At 37.1% G+C, this 25,293-nt stretch overlaps 1 protein-coding gene across 1 annotated transcript in view; it reads left to right on the top strand.

The window, feature by feature from the left end:
- The window catches only part of ST8SIA4 (ST8 alpha-N-acetyl-neuraminide alpha-2,8-sialyltransferase 4), a 57,990-nt gene that overhangs the window by 11,960 nt on the left and 20,737 nt on the right, over positions 1–25,293 (top strand). The window contains exons 3-4 of the mRNA XM_021543994.2: positions 8,850–9,107; positions 20,662–20,955. Of these exons, the coding sequence (XP_021399669.1) occupies positions 8,850–9,107; positions 20,662–20,955 (552 nt within the window). The remainder of the gene's footprint in view (positions 1–8,849; positions 9,108–20,661; positions 20,956–25,293) is intronic.

Here is a 25,293-nt window from a genome sequence, read left to right as displayed (position 1 = left end):
GTTTGCTTCATATGTGACAGCTGTAACAGATAGCCAAACATATTACAGATATTACTTCTTTTTTTTTTTTTTTTGGGCCAACTTTAGGAAATGAGAGGAATTACTTAAAAACCAAATTTATTATGTTTCACTTCTCCTATAGCTTTTAAGATCAGTTCCATGGTGCATATTTGATGTCGTTGGTTGCAAGATTGAGGCATACTCTTCTTTCTTGAGGCAGCAACACAAGAGCTGGCTAGTGAGCATGGATGTTTCTATAGCTCATCCCTTTTAATGTGTGGGGGATTGTTCTACCTTTGTTGCTGTGACTGAATGTTGCAACTGCTAGAATAGCATTTCTAGTTATCTTTTCCTGTTTGGTTGTGCTCTATGGAAGTTCTTCTTTAGAAGCTTAATGTGCAAACAAAATATCCATTTTGTTTTAAATTCTACGTCACCTACTGACAACAGTGATTTTTTTTTTCTTCTTGGTAGACTTGCAGAGGCAAAAGTTTCTAATAGATTTATTATGAACTAAACTCCTTGCTCCAGCTCATCACTCCCTGCCTGTTCCATAAGAGTGTTGTACTTGGTTCAGATCTGATCTTTCTTCAGAAACAAACCTGCTTCACAGATGGACCCAAGCTTGTAGAGCTTCACTCATGTATTGGTTTGAAAAGACAGGTGTCTGTTAAGGAGGGCAGGAGCTTCTCTTGAAATGGAAAATGTAAGCCCCCTCCCTCTGAATTATTATAATTGTAAAATTTTGGGGCTCTTAGGTAAAGATACGGAAGTAGGAATAACAGTTTTTTTATTAGGAAAAATAAAAATGAAGTCATATAAAACAACAGTGACAGAGTCAGATTATGACCTGATGTCTGTTGGTCAGGGTGTTCATAGCAGTCCAATTAAATTGTGGCTGCAGTCCTTCAGAAGTGACAGATACATATATTCCTGTTGAAACAATGACTCTGTAGAAAGGGTCTAGATTTCCTCTGAAGGTCAGTGCTGTTGTAGATGGGCCTGGTCTTTTTCTGGGAATCTAGTGGGAAAAGGCTTATCTTCTGGGATTCTAGTGGGAAAAGGCTGCCTGTGGTATTCTAAATTTCAGATTATACCCAGGTAGGAATGCTTGGCTCCTCCTCCTGTGTGGAGCATCTCACAATCTGATGATGTAATTTTGTCAGTCATACATTGAGACTCAGTGGCCCACTAACAGAAGATACCTCCTTACAGGAAGGATTGGTTGTGGAAAAGATAAAGTGTCCCACTTGGTTTAACAGATGGCAGTAGAAAACACATCTTGCATTTGCAGCCTAAGACATTATCTCCCCCTTATTCTATTACCATCTGCATCATACCTAAATCAATAAACTCTACACAATGAAATCTTCAATACAGTTCTTACTGAAGATTTTCCTGTGGTACACAACGTGTTTCTCTATCTTTCTGCATTACCTAATACTTGTAACTAGGTCTTTGAGCAAAAAACAATCTTAGAGGTGGGTTTTCCTTTGCCTGAGGTGGGACTAATTTAAATACTCTTTCCTAAAATACCTTTCATGTGTACCACAGGGACTTCATCTAATATGTACAAGGATTTAGATTAGGCAGGATTAGCTTTACCCATGGACCCTTGGGTGTTCACCTTTTAGGTGGATTTTGCTAAGTTCATTTTCTAATTTCTGAATGTTTTACTACTAAGTGCTTTTAGGACAGTCTTAAGTAGTTTGCTGTGCTGTTTAACTTTCTTGGCAGCTGGTGGATGATAAGGCATATGATATATCAATTTAGTACTATGTGTTTTGGCCTAGGTGTTTATAAAGTTGCTCTTGAAATGGGTCTTGTTTTCTGACTTGATTCTTTTAGGAGTATTATGTCTCTATAGGACTTGCTTTTTTAGGTTTAAGATGGTGTTTTGGGTAGTAGCATGAGGCACAATGTAGGTTTCTAACTATTTAGTGGTGGCTTCCACAATGGTTAGTACATAGCACTTTCCTTGGCAGATTTAGGGAAGGGTGATGTAGTCAATTTTCTAGGCTTCCCCACACTTACATTTGGAGTACTGCCCACTATACTTCAGGGGCTTCACTCACTTGGTTTGATCTCAGCAGACATCTCACAGTCATGGATAACCTGAGAAATAATGTTTATGGTTAGATCTAACCTTGGATCTCATGCTACCTTACACGTAACATTTCTGCCCTGATGATCTGATTCATCATTGGCCTTTTGAGCTATGAACAACTTCCCCTTATGCTGCCAATCTCAATTTATCTGTGACAGCTCTATTTTTGCAGCCTGATCTGTTTATTTACTGTTTAGGTACTCTTTATTATCCTGAATTTTGGGGGTATCTACATGGTGGACTGTCACAGATAGCTTTTCTACCTGAGTGGCAATGTCTTTCCACTCATTAGCAGCCCAGATTGTTTTTTCTTTTATGCTGCCAGTTGGCCTTTTTGTACCTTTCTAGCTAGCCTTACAGAGTATTGGCTACTATGCATGAATTGGTATAAAGGTATAGCTTTAGCTACTTTACTCTTTTCAGCAATATTCAGAGCCAGCTGAATGGCCTTGAATTCAGTAAGTTGACTTGATCTACTTCCTTTTTCAGTAGCTTGTGCAACCTGTCGTGTGGAGCATCCCTATGATTTGACAGGAACTGTTAGTGAAGAGTGTATTGTGTTTTTTCTGATGGTAGTTGGTTGAATGGTGGATCTTATTCAGGCCGTGTCACTTGTTCTTGCTCTTTTTTGTTAGTGAGACTAAAGTTTTCATTTTCTGGCTAGTTTGTAATTATTTTTAAAATCTCAGGGTGATTTGGGTTTTAGATAGGGGCACACTGTATGGTGAGGGCAATCTGTTTGCTTTATGTGGCGTCAGTGGCATGGTGGGTAAAGGAAGCCTTTCTTTAAAACATCCATCCTCCAGTAGTTGCGGTGTTAGGAGGAGTTTTGCTTCTGTGCCAGTCACTTCTGAGGTGTCTTGAACTCCTTCATAGGCAGCCAAGATTTTCTTTTCTCTGGGAGTGTAATTGACTTTGGACCCTCTGTTAACTTTGGGTCTAGAATTCTGGTGCTTGGCCTCAAGTCTCTTTAGGCACCTTCTGCCACGGGCTCCAGGATAAGCCATTGTGCTCAGCTGCAAAGTAATGCAGATTCATTACTTTTGGTCTTGTCCTGACTGGGCTAAGGGCTATTGCATGAGTGATCTCCAGCTTGATTTGGGTGAAGGCTTATTGCTGTTCAGGGTTTTAGTGAAAATTATTCTTTTTGCAGCTAACCAGATAGAGAGGGCTCGCAATCTGGCTGTACTCAGGGGTATGCATTCTCCAAAAACCTATGGCGCCTAGGAAAGCTTGTGTTTCCTCCTTGCTGGTTAGTGGAGACATTGTGGTGATCTTATTGATGACCTCAGTGGGAATGTGTCGCAGTTTGTTTTACCACTTTATGCCCAGGAGCTGTATCTCTTGGGCAGTTCTTTTGACTTTGCTCTTCTTGATGGTGAAGCCAACTTCTAGTAGAATCTGGATGATCTTTCTTAAATACTTCTACTGCCATGTTCCCTCACATAATGATCTCATTAATACATTGGAGCTTCACTCTTTTCTAGTGCAGCCTGGATCAGTCCATAGCAGATGGTGGAGGTGTGTTTGTACCCTTGGAGCAGTTGTTTCTAGATGAACTTGCAAGCCCCTCTATGTGACAGCAAGTTGAGGTTTACATTCTGCTGCCAGAGGAATGGAGAAAAACACATTAGCAATGTCAGTAGTGGCATACCACTTTGCTGCCTTGGACTCCAGTTTGTATGGGAGTTCTATATGTCTGGCACAGCAGCGCTCAGTGGTGGAGTTATTTTATTTAAGCCATGATAGTCTACAGTCAATTTTTATTTTCTGTCAGACTTGGACACAGACTAAATGGGACTGTTGAAACGTGAGTGGGTCTTATGGATGACCCCTTGGCTCTCTAGTTCATGGATTATTTTGTGGATGGGGATCACGGCATCTTGATTTGTTTGATACTGCGCGTGGTGCGCTGTTGAGGTGGCAGTTGGTACTTGTTACTCTCTTACCCTCAGGAGTCTTTCTGCAGATGGGTTTTCTGATAGTCTAGGCAAGGTGTTCAATTACTTAATGTCCTCTGCCTCTACAGCAGCTGTTCCAAAAGCCCACCTGAGTCTCTTTGGATCTTTGTAACAGCTGTTTTGGAGGAAGTCTATGCTTAGAATACACGGGGCTTCTGGGCTGGTTACAATAGGATGTTTCTGCCACACTTTTTAAGTTAAGATTCACCTTAACTTTTAACAGGGTCAATTGCTGTGATCTCCCCATGTAGTAGAATTTAATATTTATGCAATTTTAAGATTTCCCAGCCTAATGCACTTAAGAGTGTGGTATGTTTCGGCGGCCAACCACCTCTGCACTCACTTCCTGCTGTGACGTAGCAGACAGGAAGAAAGACAAAGCAGGCTCAAAACTTTAAAAGGGTATAAAGAAAATTTTATTAACAGTAACTAAAAGCAAAAAGTAGTAAGAATCAAAACAAACCCATCAGAACAATTCTCCTCCCCTCACAACCTTTCCTTTCCCACTGACAATGTAAAGAAACAAAACCTAAAATTTCCAGTCAGTTTACCACCTCTAGAATAGTCTTTCTTCAGTTCACTTACAGAGAGAAGTCCCTCTTGTTAAGGTTATGGAGACTTCTCCACAAGAGGAAAAAAACAGTTCTCTCGTGGCTCTTAATTTCCTCACCAATAACAGCTGCCTGGGGAACCCTGCCATCACAAAGTCCCTCCTGTTTCCCACAAATCTTCCCACAGCTTGTTGATTGGCCATATCGACTTACGGAGTATTATTTTGAAGATGAGCTGTTCAAAGGCAAAAGTTCTCATTATTTATTTCTAAAATCATTGTCATCCCTGGGAACAGAGATCTCCTGGGGGCACAGGACTACTCTCTTTTCTCTATTCAGACTTCTCATGGGATCCCAGCTACTTTAACATTTGCTTACTTTAACATGGAGGCCTTAGATCAATATCAGTTTGAGCCCTTCATCTGAAGGGTTTCACTTTCATCATGAAACACATGGTTTCATGTGTTATAGGAAAAAAGTCCTTTCTCCATAGCTTACAAGAGGATTTCAGCTCTAAAATCAAGGCATCTCTTCATCTCTCGCATCTGGGACTTCTTCCTCACTGACCATGATGTCATGCTGTTCCTCACATGCTTTCATCTTGTCCCTTTCTCTCACTAAAGGGAAGATTGAAGCACTGAAAGAGTTAACACATTGCCTGGGCCCTTCAAATGTTCACCTGACCCGCAGGTGACTTATGGCAGGAACTTACGGCAGGAATAGCAGCTGGGACTGTGTCAAGGTCAGCTTCTTGGTTGGTCTTTGGTTTTCTCAAAGTTCAATTCCAGCCTCTGGGCCACTCTGCCTGGCTGCAGGGCTGCTTCTGGTCTCAGAATGCAAGATGGCAAGATCTTAACAGCTGCAGCTGGCCCTGCTCCAACCAGGGCTCCGCAGCCTCCCCCACATTCCTGCCTGGCAGCTGCTGGGGCCCAGCCCGGCCAGGATGGGGCTTGGAGTCCCCTGGATCTCCAGAGAGGGACCCAGCCCCTCCTGTGGCAGAGCCTGCCCAGCCCAGCTCAGGACAGGACCCGGTGGGCATGGGGCATGTTACCTTCTTGCGGCAGGGAAGGTAAGAGGATGTTCCCAGGTTTCTTCTGCCTTTAACATGTCACTTTCCCAGAGGTGTGTCCAGCTTCCCAGTGTTTCAGCAGACTGGCAGTTACACAAAAGCTTTTATGTCACTTCCCTAAATTTCTCCCATGTCAAAACCATGACACCCCATTACCCTGGCAATGGAAACGGGCTCTGCCCGTGCCACATATCCTGATGGCATTAGGGTACACTGCGCACTAGTATTAACTAACACTTCATATTTTTGTGACTCTGATGTGCCAGGTCATTGGATCTACCCTGTCTAAAAGACCTGGTTTTCTTGTGCCTCTTTCTGGCTAGAGGCAGGGCCGCTGTAGCCTTGGTTATAATTTTCTTCTTGGGCATGCATATTAGAGGTTCTTTCAAGGGTACCTGACAGATGATACCTGGCAGCTTGGTTATGGGAGGCTAAGGCTAATTTCACTTTAGTGGAGCTCTCTCGGTTGGTGTTTCTCTCCTTGAGTTGATGCACCTGTGGTGCCAGGATAGAAGTAGTTCTTTCTTTCTGTCTTCCCATGTTCTTCTTTATGATTGTGCAGGAAGAGCCACAGGTTGGCTTGTGAGGTGTACCCTCTCTTTTTAATTGGCGGACATTGGCTCTGACTTCAGGGCCTGTGATTTGCACTGGTGCCATATGGGAACTGTTCCTCCTCACCTTTTCTCTCACTACTTAATTAATCTCTTCTTTGTGGTCCTTAATCACAGCAGAGATATGAGCCTGCATTGGGCTATTGATTATACTATTGTAATTTCTAAGCTTATTGTCAACAGAACCCACTGTCTCTTGGTTGTTACCAGTGTTAATAGCTGTAATGAAGGTGGTGTTTTGAGATGGCCCTAGATTTGCTAGATTTTACATTTGCCTTATGCACCTGACCTTGTCAGTGTCATTATTGTGCTGTTTATCCCTTCTAAAGAGTGCTTCTAATACTGCCACTTCTCTTAGTTGTTGAATCCCTTCTTCAAAGGTTTTCTAGCACATTCTATGATGGTGCTCCTGCATTCTCTTTTTGAGGACAAACCTCTTTCTTATACTCATTAAAGCTGCTCTTAGGGGGAAAGGGTTCTTGGCTCCCTTATGAATTTCTGATTCATATGTCAGTCTTGGGTCAAGGCTCCTAAATTCTTTGCCTCACCTCCATTTACTTGCATCCTTGTACCCATTAGGTCCCAGACCCAAAGTAACTAGGCTGTATAAGGCTCATGCCCTTGTTGTACAATGTTTTTTGTGCAGATTATGGAGACTTTTATACGTCAGGGACTCAGTTATGATTGCAACCTCTGGCTCCCCTTTGGCTTCTGAGGGCTCTTCTTTCTTATCTTTATTATCTGGGTGCTCTGATTTCATCTTAAACTTTGTTTCTACAGGGGCAATTGCAGCTGCCTGTAACTGCCCTTGTGGTTTAGTTGGAAACCTGGACAGTTGTAACATATGTGGGTTCTACTGGTGCAGTATTAGACTCTCCTTCAAGGCAGGGGGAGAGTTTTTCAGTAGTTAGGGAAATGTACTCCTTCACCATCTGGCATATTTCGTGTATTTCTTTTACTAGAACACCCACCCTGGTTTAGGCAGTAGGGCAGCATCCCTAGTCTCTGGGGCAGTGTCAGGCTCTGTGGCAGCATCCCTCTTCTCTGGGGTAGATTATCAGGGTGGTTATCCAAGTCATTCTTCCCTTTTCTCTGAATGCTAAATATAACAGGCTTAACAGGCATATCAGCAACACTAGCTAATGTATGATATTATTAGCATTTAGAGTAGATTTGAATCCTTCAAAAACTGGTTGGGTAGACCCAAAGAGCTGGTTGAAGTGTTGGGAGAAAATTTCCCCCAGTGTCGTTTGCGCACAGTAGGTACCTTTATTAAAGTAACCCCAAAAACATACAGTTAGTGTGTGATAGTGCTGAATCCATGTGCCTGCCTTCCTGAGAAAGTTAAAAATTCATGAGTTCCTCACCTTACTAACCCATAAAGAAAAGTGGATAATAGCCACAGCAGCCTTAGTTATGGGACCCATGTTTAGATAAGGGCTTGCAAATGGGAGAAGTATAGCCATGACTATGTGCCACCCATGTGCTTACCCTAGCAGGGTAAGCTAGACCACATTATGACATTTAATGAGGTTTCTATATAGAAAACACAAAAATTAGGTTACTCAAGAACTGTTACTGATTTTTTCACAGTTTTTCTCTCTGTCCCCTCAACGTTGGGTATGAGGCAAGTTTGAGCTGCTTTACCTCCACTTAGGCATCCTGATGTCCCCATAAGCATATACCATGACTTCACTTTTCAGCTGACATAAAAGCAAACATTCTCCATCAGTTATTTGCTGGGGGCTGGGAGTATACAACTGTATACAACTGTTCATCTGCCATAGTTCACATGATAGATGGTAGTTTATTAAACCCTAATATTTGGTCATGTGTGTCTTAACCTGGATAGTAGTTTAAACATTTGCTGACAAGATGATCAATGTTTCAAAGTATTGATGAGTTTGTAAGAGGTTCTGAGTTCAGCTAACAGCTTGACTGGACCCTGAGCTGCAGTAGTTTAATTTGTATTATGTTTTAAGCCGATTTTGTTCAAATTGGTACAAAAGACTAGGTGTGTTCTCATAGTGAATTAATTAGGAGGAAGTTTATGCTAAACTGAATAGATTACTCTTATGGTGAAATAAGAATCTACAAGAAAACATGGCCCTTCCTGAGCCAAGCTGATTTGTAAGATATAACATCTCCTGATCACAAATGCTTCATGTATTTAAGTTTGTTTTTATGAAAACAAACTGCCTCAGTTCTTTTTAAAAATGTCTTAATTCCAAAATTTTTTGAAGATTGTCAAGCATAGTATGCCTTCAAATTTTCAGTTGTCTTTTATTGGACTCTCTGTGTCTTTGTGTGCACAAGTCATTATGCTCTAGTTTTGTATATTTATGTGTCCTATTGTAATCACAGAGTTAACTCGATCCTAAAAGCTTTGCTCTAACTCTATCCTAGAGCATGGGAAATTACCCTGGCAGGACTGGCACTGTCTGCCCTCTGCTTTATGTTGTGTGGCTTGTGCAGTCTGTATTGCTGCTAGATAAAATTCCATTTGAGCAGCGTGTTGGGTTTTGTCTCTGCATATTTCTGTCAATGCAGGAAGAACATTCTTCAGTTCTTGGATGCCGAAAGAGATGTCTCAGTGGTCAAAAGTAGCTTCAAGCCCGGAGATGTAATTCATTATGTACTGGACAGACGTCGCACTCTGAACATCTCTCAGAATTTGCACAGCCTTCTCCCTGAAGTTTCCCCAATGAAAAATCGCCGATTTAAAACCTGTGCTGTTGTTGGGAATTCTGGCATCCTGCTAAACAGTGGTTGTGGAAAAGAGATTGACAGCCATGACTTTGTAATAAGGTAAGTTTTATCCGCTATTGAAGATGTAGGCTACTATGTTTCTTGCAGAAAAGCTGGGAGAGATATTTTAATCTGAGGTACATATTAAGGTCATTATCTGAAATTAATCTGAAACGGTATCCACCAGCATGTGATTCCCTAAATTTAAATTCATGCCTATATTATTGATAAGAAGATTATTGTGAAAATAAAACAAGAGAGGGAGGTTTTCATTAATTAATTTTGCTTTTTGCTGTGCTTATTCCAGACAAAATTATTCTTATAGAGGTCTTGGTAGAAGAAATGCAAAATGGTTTCTCTATTAAGAATACTATTTTAGCTTTTGGTCAGCACAGATGGCATTTTGTAAATTACTACATTCTTTCTATTTAGCATGTAGTAAAATTTCAGTGTGCTGTATTGATGTTAAACCAGGATGCCACTGAGGTAGCTGGAAGTCACCCTAATATCTTCCTTTGCATTGGTTTAAGAATCTATTCTTCCAGTTTGGGGGAAAATTATATGTTTCACTATTTATTCATTCTTCGAACACACACAGTAGAGGGCCTATGGATTTCATGTATCATGCCAATGCTGACCTCATTTGACATCTTGGCATTATGTAGACAACACTGAGCAAGAGATGGGTACTTTGGTTTTTGAAGCAGAAGTTTCAATTGATTTGGTTTGAGAAGGGTGAAAGGGCAGAAAACAGGAGGGTTGTGACAGAAAGCAGTATAGAAATATTAGTTATTGAGAGTTACTTGCTTGTTCTTTTTTCACCTTAAAGAATAATGGGGATAATAAATAGTAAAAGGACATGGAAAAGAAAAATAATGGTTTTGCAGTACATAAATAAAAGAAGAATATACACGAGTTTTGTATTTAATTGAAAAGTTATTTTAACAAGTTGCAACTGAAGCAATAACACACTTCTCTTTCATTTTCTTTGTTAGTCTTACTTGTACCACTAGTTATTGAAATTAGCATCCTTACTTACTGCAGAGGAAATCTAAAAGTAATTATCGCAGTTTTAAACCTCACTGAGCCTTTGGCATGCTTTTGTATTCTGTCTGAGACAAAATGGGATTCATTTAACAGGATGTCTTGGTTTTGGACAAATTTAGGAGGAAATGTTCTGAAAAGGTGTTTCCTTTAATGAAGAGTATGTTTTAGCAAGTTTTTTTTTCATGGGTTCCTACAGGTTTGAAAGGGTTTTTATTGGAGAGACTGAAAAAATTGTTTATTTAACAAGCAAGTTGTTTACAGGTATGAAAAGAATGAATAATGTTAAATAATAAAACTGTTTGCTGCTTTGGAGAGTTTCAGAAGTTTTTCTGTAGGTGTGGTTCAGTCTTTTTCCGAGCCAGGAGCTGGCCTCTGGGCCACAGCACAATGTTGGGGGTGAGGGGTGTGCCCAGGCAGTGTTTTGGTGTTTTGGCTTGGAGAAAAGTTGCTTAGTTCTAGAAGATGAAGCTACAGTTCCATGCAAAACTTCTGTTTCAATTAACAAATGAAAAGCTAGCTTAAAAAGCAAAGAAATTATTTAATCTGTTTTTCTCTGGAGAGAAAAAGCCACGAGTTGGGTGAAACCAAGAGTCTTATCTCTGTGTTTTTAAACACTGGTGGCAAAAATCGTTACCGCTTCTCTTTCCTCTTTCTCTATCTCTGGGTTTAGCTTAAAGCTATAGTACCCATTTTTGGGGACAAAGCAGGCAACTGGGGATACAATAACAAAACTCCAGGACACAGGACTACAGAAAACATTAGATGCTAGATTTTCTAAATTAAAATTTGCATAGAGAAGGCAAGGTACACACTTTATTTTAAATCATGTGCTGAATTTCTTTGCAGTCATCCCCATGCTCTTTCACACATTTTAACCAGCCAGGAAACTAGGTGATTTTATCTGATAGGAGGTTTTAACTAATTCAACTACACAGAGGAAGGATAATATTCTAAAGACTTGGTGGAGCTTCATAGGATCAGTAGGCAGTTACTTTTGCTAATCAGGTCTTTAAACTGGAGAGGTAATGTGGATGTTCTGTGCAGATGGTGAAGAAATGGAACAGGTTGTCCAGAGAAGCTGTGCATATCCCATCCCTGGAAGTGTTCAGGGCCAGGTTGTATAGGGCTTTGAGCAACCTGGTCTAGTGAAAGGTCTCCCTGACCATGGTGGGGGATTTAGAACTAGATAATCTTTAAGGCCCTCTTTCAATGTACACCATTCTGTGATTCCATTAAACATCTCTCATATGGTGTATGACAATTGAAGTGATCTGTATAACAACTAGGGTGTCTGACAATATTCTGATTAATACATGCTTGGCCCTCCTGCCTATAAGGGCAGTGTTTTTTTGTTTGGTTTTTTTTTTAATTTACAAATGAAAGTTAAGATGTTTTAGAATTTACATACTATAATTTAAACTATATAATATTTATTTATTTAAGTCTTGATGCATATATAGTTATATAGCATCTGTTTAAATAGCAAGGAATTTGTTTATAATTGAAGTTAAAGAAAGAACAAATTATTCATCAGAGTTGGTTTCCTGCATTACTCATCTTCCATTTAAAAAAATTGTACATCTCTTGATATGTAGTCACATGGTGTAATTATGAAGTTCTGGAGTGCTTCATAAGACTTTACCTGTTTTGCTGTTAGGATTCTGGTATTAAAATGTACCATGACACTCTGTTTATCTTTTCACTTTTATTTTTAGAAGTAAAATGTCCTCACTTATGTGCCACCTGATGGTATTTTTGAAAGGAGTTTCTGAATATATCCAAGTATATAGGCTGGTGAAGGACAGTTCTGTAGAGTCTTTTGATACAAAGTGCTTTATGCCTATGTGCTGTGACAAGTATGTCATACTATTCTGGTTAAATATATTCCCTTGATTTTGATTGTATTTTATGTGAGGGGGTTTGGGGGAGAGGGGAAGGGGGGGAAATCTGAAGGAAAATTTTTTTCTCTGAGAGCTGTTTCTTAGAGGAGCAGCTCTTAAGCTAGAGTTAACACCAACAATACCATTAATTTAATGATCAAACTGACAGTGAATGTCTGTGATAATGAAGAGGTCACAACAGATATCCAGCAATATTTGCAGTACTGATTAACTCAAGATCCTATAAGGGTAGTGAAGATGTTAAAATTAATGGGCAAAATGCAGAAGTTTCACAAGATTAGTGAAGTCGTGCTTATTTTGGCAGTAGAAAATGTAGTCTAATTAAAATGGGAAGCAAGGAGAGTCTTTGATTTTTGTTTGGGAACTGTGATGACTATGAACTATTTTCTGATTCCCATATATAACTTTCCTTTTTACCTCTCATGCTTTTATACCCCATTAGGAGCTATTGATTTGTGTGCCCCTACTACTCTCTTCTAGTGACGAGCCTCAGTGTGCTGCACTTTGGTCTATACCCAGAGAGAATCTGAAGCATTCCAAAATATCTGATTAGATGAATAAGTACATCTTGTTTCCACGTTGTCTGCACTTTGTCACGCTGCAATTACCAAGCCATGGCTGAGTTATCTGTTGCATCTTATAGAGAGGATGAACTTGTTATAAGTGGTATATTTTGAAATGCAGTGGTTATGTAGGAGTTTCTGAGAAATGCTGCTGTATTTTGGGCAAGTGTTAAAATAATAATGCTAAGTATTGCCAAGTAATAACTTGGAATTACTTCTAGAAGCAGTATGTACCAAACAGTTCAGCTTTGGGTTCAGAATGTGAACAATATAAAAAATCAGAGTAAGTAGTTATATATTTTTTATTTTTTAAATAATTTATTTGACATTTGTGATGAGACCTATGCAAAAGCAGAGGCCAAGTTCAGTTTTGGAATAATTTGGTTAAAACCAACCAGTCAAACAAACCCTAGCAAACATATTGTGTCTTTTTCTTGTGGTGACCCCAATTCTGGAAAAATCCCTTTCATTTCAGTTGGAAAATATGGAGAAGAGGCCTGTTGAGTGGAGCTTTTTCAGTAAATTAGGGCTGCTCTGAGAAGGAACAGCCATGAGAAGGTATTAGTTGCTCTTTTCTTTGTATTGAAGTGCCTAGTTTATATGTTACAACTCTTCCCACTGGAGTTTTTTCTGGTGACTCTGCCAGCATTTAGGAACCAAGTGGATGTTTTTGCTGTGACTGGTGATAAAATTTTTCTGGGCAAATGCAGCTCTATTTTTCCAGCATACTTTGACTTTTGTTTTTCAACTTGACCACCCATGTGGTTAGTGAAGGTGACATGAAAAAGCTTATTGTCTTTTTTTATTTTTTTTTCACCTTTTGAGAGGAAAGAATACATCCTTTAACAGATGTCTTGTTTTGCCCTGTACATAGGTGAGGATAATCTGATTTTATTTTCTTTCTAGCATATTAATTTTTTTGGGCAATATGTGAATATTTCTGTGATATGCAGAGGCAAGCATCGTATGTGGTACGAGCAGAAGACAGCAGATATGGTCAGGCAGAAGAAAAGGACAGACCTAATCATGCTGTGGAGGTGTGATACCTTATTTCAGGAGAGCAATTTAAATTGTGTGTTGTTCTTTCAGGCACTAGGAAAAAAACATTATAAGTTTGTCAGAATAAAGGTATTTGGAATATTAATTTGCCTTTATTCTTGGTTTTTGTTATTCATATCAGCTTTTCTCTTCAAATTTTTTTTAGTACACCTTGTTTGGACCATGGCCATCATGGCAAGTCGAGCTAAATCCTTGGAGCCAGGAGATCTGTTGAAAGCAAAGTTGCCAATTTAACACACATATTTTAAAGCATGAGTCTTCCTATAAAAATAACATCTGAATGCATAATATCTGACTCATTAGACCCTTTTCAGAACTCAAATGTGGCAGCTCTATTTTTGTCTTCTGTTTCTTCCTTAAACTTGTCACACTACATTGAAACATTAAATGAAAGCAGAGGAAAGCCATAATCTTCCAATGTTCTTGCTCGGGGATTTGAGTGTCTGAGAAGAGGGGAGCTCTGGTGGAGTTGTTCCAGTCAGCCAGGTGCGATTGGTCTCTACGGAGAAGGATTGACTCATGTAGTCACATTTTAGGATTGTTTCTTCTTTTTTTTTTTTTTTTTGTTTTTGTTTTTTTAAGAAGTTAGTCCTTAAGCAGGTGATTTAGGTGGCTATTTAAGGACAGAAGTCTAGAATGTTCAAGAAATACCAGTAGAAAGTGACTTCTCTATACCTATATACAAATGATCATGGGTTCTAAAGAGGCTGCTTGAATAAATACATATCCTATAAGCATCCAAATGTAGAGCAGATAGGATTAGTCTTAATCTTCCGTGGACTTCTTTTAACTGTCCTGAGAAAAAAGGATACTGTTTTTAAGTTACTCTGAACCCTGTTGTTGATAATACAGAGTCTTTGATATATTAGTTTCCTAAATGGTTGGAAACTCAGGAACACTATGCTTTTTTTTCCCTGTTGACTGTTTTAAGAGGTGAAAAGGTTCAGAAGAGTCTTAATCTAAATAACTAACATTTTAGCTGTTATCCGTTTTGGAAAGTTCAAACTACTGCAGTTTTCTACATTCCATTCTAACAGCCCCAAAGTGCTTATCCAAAATAATGGAAATCATATTTTTTCTGAATTTATTGGAAGGGGAATAATTTTTTAACCCTTTCTGTCCTGATAATGTTGCAATTTGTTTTTATTTTTTCTGTATCAGACTTATAACAATTATGTGGGTCTTCCTAATTACCCAACAGAATATGCTTTATAGATAGTAATGTGTGATGGTATTTTCACATAAAAGGGCTAAGGCAGAGGTGTTCAGGATACTGCTAAGTTCCATTTCTTAGTTTTTCATGCAGTAAAATAGAATTTTTAATATTTCACTGCTGTAGTTTTTGTGGGATTTTTTAAAATAATTTTTTTAAAATATGCAGAAAACTTTCAGTGATAGAAATTCATTGCTTTGTTTTCTTGTCAAAGGAATAGTACTGGGAAGAACAGCAAAACTAATACATGTGTAATTTTGCAGCAGGACACACAATAAAGATGTAGATAATGTGTTTTGCAGCTCTTTCTAAAATGCCATTTAGACTTCTTCTGACACTCCACTGTGCTGTGTCAGTTGATAACTTGGATTTCAGTCACTGCTGTTCAGGGAGATGCTGGGAAGAAAGAATTTGTCAATTACCAATATAAGTTCTAATCTGGACAACTGGAATTAATGAAGTGGTTTAGCAGGTGATGTAATAAAAACCATCTTCATACTGAAGTCATAGATCTAGTATTTTTGTGAACTTCTGTTATGAAAGGATATATCAAGTCAATATTTTACATGGCATATACTAAAACCCCCTCATGATTGTTGTATATTAATACAATCTGCAGTGCTGTACCTGAGCCTCTCACCTTGCAGTTCTCATGAAAATCCTCTGTCGTACTATGGATAAGAACTGAGATGAAGTGCATATATTAGGGGATTCACTGTTACTTCCGATTCCTATGGTTAATTTGAAGCAATTTTAATTCTTTTCAGTAGCCGAAGAAGTATGCAGAACATCATGTGAGAATCCATGCACTTTACTAATAATTGCATTTGTTGGAGGAAATAGGAAGTTTGTGTTTGTTTGTTTGTTTTTTTTTTTTTTTTTGTAAATTCCTCTTTTTTGGGCGTATGTGCAAGTTACCACAGCACTGCTGCACACCTTTATTTGGAGAACTGGGTGAGAATATGTGCTATATGCACACAAGCATTAGGGCAGTGTGCTTCTTGCACATAGATTGAGTGTAGCCCAGCTGTGAGGTTCTCTTCAGTTGTGAACTCTTTTTTTCCTCTCCTGCTTTTTAAGCCTTTAAGCCTTCCTCAAGCCTTTAATTTTTCTTTCATGTCCAATTATTTCCTAAATATGGCATGAACCACTGAACTCAAGATTACTATTTTGATTCTTGCAAGAATTTGGATATGAATCTGGATACAAAACCTTGCAGGCTACTCAGGAAGGAGTGCATGTTATTGACACTAATCTAGTGTAATGCCTTATGTTTCAGAAAGGTTTGATATATCTGCCAGTAACAATCTGATTTTCATTTTTTGTCTTCTCAGAAAGTATTTGTTTATTACTGTGCAACTGATATTTTTGGCTTTGGTCTACAAAGAGAAGATAATAATGAAACAAAGCATCAGTATAAAGCACTTCTTTCCCATAGCTTTATAGTGTTTTAAAGTACTTATTTAAATTTGTAATCCTCAAGTGCACCCATTATTAGGGGATTAAGAAATGTACAGATTCATGGCCATTTCTTGCATTATTCTACTGTAGATAAAGTATTGTTTTAGTTCTCAATGTCAGATAAAATTGAAATAATAGCCATTTTACTCAAGGAAATTTTTAATGGCTTTTATTTAAAGTTAACTTGAAATATGGCCTATGAATACTGTGTGCTGGACCTTTGTATTCATATAAGTTATCTGTATACTTATTAATAATAAAGCAAGTTGAACTGAATCTCTGAAGAATAACTGACTTCTCATTTGAGCGTATTTTTTATGATTTTGATTGCATTACTTTCTTTGTTAAGTTCTGCTTTCTAAAAGACTATGTATGTTATGGATGTTTGGGCCACAAAGATGGCATAGCAAACCCAGAGATGATCACCAGTTTGATGGAAGTGTGGTATAGGAGCACCTACTCCGTTCTTCAATTTTTTCTCATGGCATACAACTCCAGCCATCAGCAGTTTTTTTCCCCACATTTTTTTTTCTTAACATATCCTGCTGTAACTAATACATGCAGCAGGTGTTCGTAAAAGAATCAGACTTTCAATTACTGAGACTTTTTGGTCTGCGTGTCTTATTATCTCAGTTGTTTTATGCGTGCTCAAATACTGCATGATATTACAGACATTATCTGATTTTTGCCTTTTATCCCAGAGCTCTTTTAGTGATAACAGTGCAGTGCATTTTTCAGTTTAAAATCTTCTGTTACAACACTGAAACCTCATGCATGGGAACCCCTGTATTTTTACTGGGAATATGTTACAGGTATATTTGCCTTTTAGTATTATGGTTGTGCATAGTGTTTGTGTAAGCTTAGAAATTTCCTAAATATTATCATTGATGCTTAATACTAAGTTTAGAGTAACCAGCCTGTTGAAATAGCTGTGCAGAGGTTTTGTCTGTGGTGTGGTCTGATGTCATGGGAAGAACAGGCACTGCAACATTAATTGCAGGTACCATGGATAGTATTGCCTACGATACTAGCAATCATATGAATTATGAGTGTTTCCCATACACTTAGGTATTTTTCTAACCGCCCTCTCTAAAATATGTCAATTTTTGTCTCATTAGACCATTTTCTAAATAGTTCTGCCATAGTTAGTGCTTAGAAGAGGTACAGGAAGAAATAACTAATTATTTTCTGGTTTTGTACAAGGGAAGGAAGTAGTAGTTAGAGCTTCTGATTAAATGTTTTTATACTGAAAAAAATACCCATGAGATTCTTTGTTTTAAACAATACACTGAAACTCATTTTTTATGGGAAAAAATACCAAAGGAACCCATGAAAACCATTATCTTAGACAATTATTTTTGCTGGGAGAATGCTCATTCCATCTTTTTGTCTGGAAACAGTCAATAGCTTGCTCAGGGGAAGGAGATCCAAGACATTTACAAATTTACAAAATCACATTTTTATAATGTGATATATTATCAATACTGAAATTCTTAGCTATTTGCTTAATTAAGTCAGTCTTCAGTGCTCAGTGTGTCTCTTCATTACTGTTCTTTTATTCTCAGTAACAGTGGCATAGCAAGTTTGATTTGCTCAGCTTTCATGTAGCCTACTTGCTTGCATGCTAATGTGAAGACAACACTGAGGTCGTTTTTAGAATGAATGGAAAATGATGGTATGTTGCAAGAAGTTTGTCCATATGCATTCATATGTTACAAGGTACTTATAATGTGGCATGTGAGAAAGAAGAATTTCAGTAAATTACAATCTTCTATATATTGTTCCTTAAAAACTTCAAGAAAAGTATAATTTTATTTATGGTGAATAAATGCCTAGGCATGTAATGCTTTTTGGTGCAGAAACACCCTCACTACCTCCTCTCTGTTGTGATTATATTTGGCATTCTCTGCCTTATGGCAAATTAGCTAGAATTAAAAAATACAACAAGGGAAGCATATTGCTTTGATTATTTAAAAGTTGTTCAGTTAATAGGCTTCTTCATGTCACTTAAAAGAAAATTAGTATATCTGTGTTTGCCTCTGAATGTGAAGTTTTCTTGAAAGAATCATGAGAATTGGTGGCAGGTCATTGACATCTTCTAACAAAATAAACTTAACAATTCCAACAGCAGTATGAAACTGTGGTATAGCATAAAGATGTGTTAGAGGTTAATGTAAAAGTTCCAGAACAGGTAAAAGCTATATACATACACTCAGGTCTATATACAAATACACAATAGCCAGTTTTATTAGCCATGAAACGTATAAGAAATATAGGGATAAACTTTTTAGCTCAGCCTGTTGCACCACAACAAGGTGCAATAATTTTAAAGTGAAGGAAGGTAGATTCAGAGTAGTTACAAGCAAGACATTTTACAATAAGTGTGGTAAAGTATTGCAATCATTGTTACTGAGTGTGCTTGGATTGCTCATTATTTTCTGAAGTTTTGCTTGAAAAATCTGAATATGAGATAAGTTACAAATTGATATTGCTTACACTGTATACCTTTTTAAATTACAGATTTGAGTTACTGATGTAGCAGTAATGGCATACAATGTATGCATATGGCAGCTTTTTAAACGTGGTGATGTTGGTACATACATGATCTGTTTCTCAAAGTTGGACTCAGAGGGAGCAGGATTTGCAATGGCAAAATCTGTCTTACATTTTTCATTAATAGCTTTCATCACATGACTACTAAAACAAACTCACTATACAAATCCCTCATTATGTTGTGGAATCTGCCCTTAAAGGAGTTATTTTCAAAAGCAGCAGTAATTCAGACAGTTTGATTGGTTGGTTTTAGGTATTTGGTTTGATTTTTTTTTATCACATTTATTTTTAGATTTAAAAAAAACCTTTTAATAATGGCAGGTTGTAAGTTCATGCATTAAGGTTTTCACAAGAAATTAAAAAAGCTAGTGGGAGTTTTTCTTGTGCCCTAACTACCATTTTCTAGAAGATACTTGTAGCAGCCTGAAATGCATGCAGAGAGTTTGTAGAATAGATGCATAAAGACAATGAAGAATGTAGATCTATTTCCTTAGCTTACATCTGCCCACAAGTTATCAGAAATTTGGACTTCATTATCTCCTAGGAATATATTTGCTTTATAGTCTTCAGAATGTCTTTCTGAAGAAGCTAGGACCACTTCTTAACCTGATAATTACATAATGAAAATTATTTTCTGGGTAATTAGTATTATCAGACTGGACTCAGTCATCAGTTGATGTTAAGTAATGCTGACTTATTTTTATGTCATTGGACATCTGGCATTAGAAGAAACTAATGGATAAAAAATTGCAGAATTAATGGAATACTTTGTTTATATTAGGAGTTTGATAATGTGCAAATGTTTTGGAGGAGCCTGTTCCAACATTGCTTCTTGCCATCCTTTGCTCAAACAGAGCAGTCTGTTTATTATGAAAATAATGTTCTGTTAGGGTGTGGTTTTGGGGCATACCAGCTACAGGCTAATTCATTGAGGATATTGTGGAAAAGATTTGTTTCTGTCACATTATACTGGTCACTGAAGTCAGATTTCTGAATTTTGTCATCTGCCCTCAATGCATATGTGGGATTACGTATGTATGTATTTATGTAATTGAAGTAAAAATCTGCTGAACAATGGCATAATGAGAACTTTTCAACCCTAGGAAAAAGGCACAAAGCTACCGCAAAATTAAAGGTTTGAAAATGGGATATGAACAAAAAACTGAAAATTTAATACTTTTTTCCAAAAATTGCAGTTCTAAGTCAAATAAAATACTAAATTTCTAAACATCTTACCACTGCAGTGCTAATACCAAAAATGAACATACTAAAAACTCATTTAAAGATGGGGTAAAGGTAATTTGTAAATAATATTTAAATATTGTGTTGTAAGTAAAGTAAAATAAAAATGCATGGACTTAATTATATAAAATATGCCTTATTTTGGTAGCATGGCTTTCTTTGTGTGAGAGCTGTTGGCAACATGATGATAAACAAATAATGAAAGGTAATAGGTTTAAGAAAGCATATTATTCACAAGTGCTGCTTTAGATGTTGATGTAGTCTAGAGCATAATGATATGGTTTCCAAATGATTCCAAAGAGGGGTATTTTTTTGTCACAGCATTCTGTACACTTAATATTTTTAAAAATTTGTCTGATCCTTGTCCAATCTGAGTAAAATACTGTGTATTATCATACCTTTTATACTGGTATTTTTTTCTCACATTAATTTGAATTGTGCTTGTATGTTCCTTTTTTAGCTTTGTAAAAAAAAAAGCTTTTAGCTTTTCTTTTAGCTTTCCCTTAATGCACACATTTTTCTGAGTTAATGTTTCATATTTGTTTTCATTTTTCCATTAATTTCTTCCTCTTCAGGTGCAATCTAGCTCCTGTGGTGGAGTATGCTGCCGATGTGGGAACTAAATCTGATTTTATTACCATGAACCCATCAGTTGTACAAAGAGCATTTGGAGGCTTTCGGAATGAGAGTGACAGAGAAAAATTTGTGCATAGACTATCCATGCTGAATGACAGTGTCCTTTGGATCCCAGCTTTCATGGTCAAAGGTGGAGAGAAGCATGTGGAGTGGGTTAATGCATTAATCCTTAAGAATAAATTGAAAGTGCGAACCGCCTATCCATCACTGAGACTTATTCATGCTGTCAGAGGGTAAGTGTATGGAAAAGACTGATCTGTCCTCAGCACAATGAAAGCATAACTAGAATTCCTAGCAGGTAGGAAAAAAAAGATGCATGTCCAAAGGAGCACGGTATTTCCCATATTGATGTAATGGATTGCATTTGTGACAGGTTTGTTTGGTAATAAATGCTGGCCACTCATTTAGCCAGCTCTGCTGCAAACAATTGAAATGCATTTGCACAATAACTTTTCCAATTGCACTTCTTTGTAACAAAATGTATCATCATTTTGTGATAAGCTAATCTTAAAAATAGTCTGAATTCAGTGTACAATGAAAGTTCTGCATGTCTTCTTTGGGAAACAATTGTGAAGATAAAAAATACAATCTAAATAGCATCGGGGTAAGGAAGCAATGCTGTAAATTATGAAGCCTGGCAGATATGAAAGTACTGAGCTCCTTCATAAAATATCTAGGATTTGGAGCAATCTTTCTCATTTTGAATTTAGCCAGATGCCTGGGCAATTGAAGAACATTGATCAGAATCACTGAAAATGTTTATGAAACCACTTACTAGAAAAAAGATGTATCCATGCTTTAAGCAGATGTTTTTCTTTTTAACCCCATAATTAAACAAAAATGTCAGATGAAGTCTACAATGTCTTTGTAACTACTGTATATAGGTCTATGCCTGAAAATGTATAGGTCTATGCCTGAAAATCATTCAAAAGATGATGGTGATGCAATGTGTTTGTACATCAAATTATGATAGTATGGTAATATTCAGCTTGAGTTCCTTGCTGTTTGTGGCGTTTAGGAAGATGCCTTAAAGTATTGCTACTGGCTTGTACAACAGTTACTGATTATGTAGCTGTTCTTATTGTTACAGCTGCAGAGATGAGTTTAGAAGGGATGTTTGAACCATTACCCCAATGTAGTATGAGAATAAATCTTAGGCATAAATTATTCTTCAGGATATTTTGCTATGTGTCATCGATTAGACTTTAAAACCTTTACTACTTGACTAACTCAGTTTTGTTAAACATTTAGACTTTAGCAGTTTATGGGCCATGAGTGTATTGAATTTTAAGTATTCAAAATGTCTGTCATACATAGTTGTGGTTGTTTTTATGTGTATATAAACCTGTCTGAAATTGCTTCCAGTTTAAAAAACAACAGTTTTAATTTTCATCTGCTAAATCTGGGTAAAACTATCAAATGTGAATGGTAATTCAGAATGTGCAGTTTTTAACTGGCCAATTTGAAGGTCCTTTAGGGGGATTTGTCTTAAGAAATGTATTAGTACATACATTGTCTCTGTGAATGAGGCAAAAAAAGCTCTGCCATCTGAATTGTTGAAAATTTGGATCAAGTGTATTTTAGGTTATACCTAGCAGTGTTATCTGATATGACTGCATAGATTTATGCAATTGTTGAATCTGCGGTTTAAGCTCCACAGTAAATTTAAATTGATGTCAAGAGCTTTTTGATTTAATGAACCTAAAATTGTATTAAAATATGGAGACAAAATGAATTTTTGGCAAAATAGTTTCATACCTAATTATCAATAAGGTTTATGATTCCAACCTCACATGTAAAATACAAACAGAGAAGATTTATGCTGAAGGGTGCAGGCTCAAGGTTTGAAAATTATTGTCCGTATGCCTCTTAATATGCATCAAACTGTCAAATTTCTCCTTCATTAACCTTTAAAGCATATAGTGTTAGGCACTTTCTAAGGGCAGAGCATAATTTTTTTTAGACTTCTGATCTAGTGAGGCCAGATTCTTAATTTCTAATGCAGTATAAAATTATATCAGAGTTTTATCTAGTAACTGATCAGTTTGGCTACAATCACAGCACTGCACTGAAATTCTTAATCCTGTTCTTCTTTCTCTTTTAATGAAAGAAACTTTCTGAGCTTCATAGTATTCCGGAGTCGCTATTGATCAGATAGTCTCTATTGATGAGTTGACTGCATTCTAGGATAATTTTTAAAACATTTTTTCTGTCCATTATGCACTTTTTGGGTTAAAAAGAAGGTAATGTGGTCTTGGAAAAAGAAACTACTGTTTTTCTGATTTCATGCTTTATTATGCTGCTGTGAGTGGTGGATGCTCCTTTAGAATCTCAGAAGGATTTTAGGTTTTAAAACCAGATTATATACATGCAAAGTCCAGCATGCTAACTACTTTTTAAATGAGTAGTATCATAAATGGCCATTGTATTCAGATTTTTTTCTTCAGTAGATTTATTTCGTTACCCATGATCACTTTTTTCTATTTTTCTTTTTCACTTCTTGATCAGTAAGTTTTGAATACTAGATTTTGAGAGCAATTTGAGAGACATTGCATGATTTTTTTCCCAAAGTGTCTCTAAAAGCTAATAATATATGGAACTTTTAATATCACTGTGCACATATTGACAAAATAAATGAGGCAGTCAGTATTTGAGTTCAAAATGGAGCTAAGATCTTTAAATGAACATCTTAACTGATTCAAAACATCTACTTGTTCTCTAATGTCACTCCCAAGAAGTTTAATTATAAAGTAATTACACTGAACAAATCACATAATTTCTTATTATTGACTTCAATTACTAATTTCAGAAACTTTATTAAGAAGGCTGAGATTTAATGCTGAACTATTTCATTAGAATTATTTGTAGTAATACTTTCCAAATGAAATTGTACTCTCTGTGTCTGCATAGAGGCTTGTCTCAGCAGCAGAGCTGTCATTGGATATGGATTAAACAGTAGGCAAACAGGAGCTGAGCCTGCTGGGGTTAGAGTCCAGATCATACTTCTACTGGTGGCAGACAACCAAACTCAAAAGTAGGATCAGCAGGACAATCTGCTATGGATCCCACCTCATGGATCCATGGAGGAATTAGAGAGGATTCTGAGACTGAACATGTAGTTGGTATATTAAGCAGAGGTCAGTTTACTCCCAGAGCCTTGCACAGCTCTTTTTTTTTTTTTTTTTTTTTTTTTTTGTGCTTTTGCTGGTGAGTATTTGAAGACCTCTGTTGAAGGGCCTGAACACCACCACCTCCTTGCCCTGACATGCAATACAGATCCAAAATACACTAGTTTTCTGTGAAGTTTTTTCTTGTATTTCCTCTCTTAAATCCAAAAAGCAAAGTTCTCACGCTCATCTTAATGTGTAAGAATGTTTTCTTGGCTGCTCTTCCAACTGGAGCCAGTAGGAAACTGGGTATTTTGAACTATTAGTCACATTAGATTCCTTCCCATCTTCTGTGTATGGAACAGTTGTGTGGACATCCTGTGGGATTTGCCTGTGCTCTGTTTATTTCCTCTGTGATCCTGCCTGTGACAGAGCACTATTATCCTGCATTAAACATGGCAGAACTCCTAGTGAAATCTCTGTATTTTGTCTATGTAAGAAGTATGCTGTAGCTATTTATTGTCACTTCTCAGTGCAGGGTCTCTTTTTCTTTATTAGTCAAAGCAAACAGCTATTCTTTGGATGTAGTGACCCTTTGTGTAACTTTACCACATCTTCAGAGTTCTTTACTCTGGGAATTACAGAGAAAATACTTTCAGAAACTGAAACATGCCGAAATCAAGTAGTTTTCTAGCAGCTCTGTACCAAGAAACAACTACTGTGAGTAATCTATATGGCCAACACTTCTGCTTATTTTCTTCCTACTAACAGTCTTACCTTTTTAGTTAACTGCTAAAATATATTTATTAAGAAAAGATGTTTTGGAACACATGGATGAATAAATCATCTGAGAAAAAAAAAATTATCATTACGTCAAAACCAGAATTCTAAAAATAAAATGACTGTGTCTTTTGCATCATGTATATAAATATTCAAAATACTAGGGGAAAAACATCACACTAGCTACTTTTCAGTGGAGTACAATTCTGGTTTTTATAGATGTGGATGTTAAAAATAAGAGTTTTACATTAAAGTACCCTTGTGCCCTTGCCTAAGGTATCTTGGAACTGGCTTTGTTAAAGTTATACAAACAAATGGGAAACCACTTAGTTTGGATTTTAAGAACCTAATCTATTGTGTAAAGTTGTTAGTCTAATCCCAGTATCCTGTCCTGCGCAGGGAACAGGAAGTGATGTTCCTGTTCTTGAAGTGGCGACATTCCAGGGTTGACTTTTCAGTCTAGCAGCTGCTTTCCAGAGTAGCAACACCCTTGCATCTCTTATGGATATGCCCTGATCTGGTTTAAAGTTTCACAGGATGAGCTTTTATTTCCTTTGCACAAGTTCTTCTGTTTTATCACATTTCTGAAAGATTTAGCAAGGTCTGTCAAGAGATATCTTACTTTTTAAGAGTTCTCATTGGGGGTAGGCACAGTTGAAGTAGAGGAGATGAAGTATAACTGAC

This window comes from Lonchura striata, chromosome Z (assembly GCF_046129695.1).
Source record: "Lonchura striata isolate bLonStr1 chromosome Z, bLonStr1.mat, whole genome shotgun sequence".
Lineage (NCBI taxonomy): Eukaryota > Metazoa > Chordata > Aves > Passeriformes > Estrildidae > Lonchura > Lonchura striata.
The sequence above is the reverse complement of the archived record's forward strand: the minus strand, read 5'-3'. Positions and strand labels throughout refer to the sequence as shown.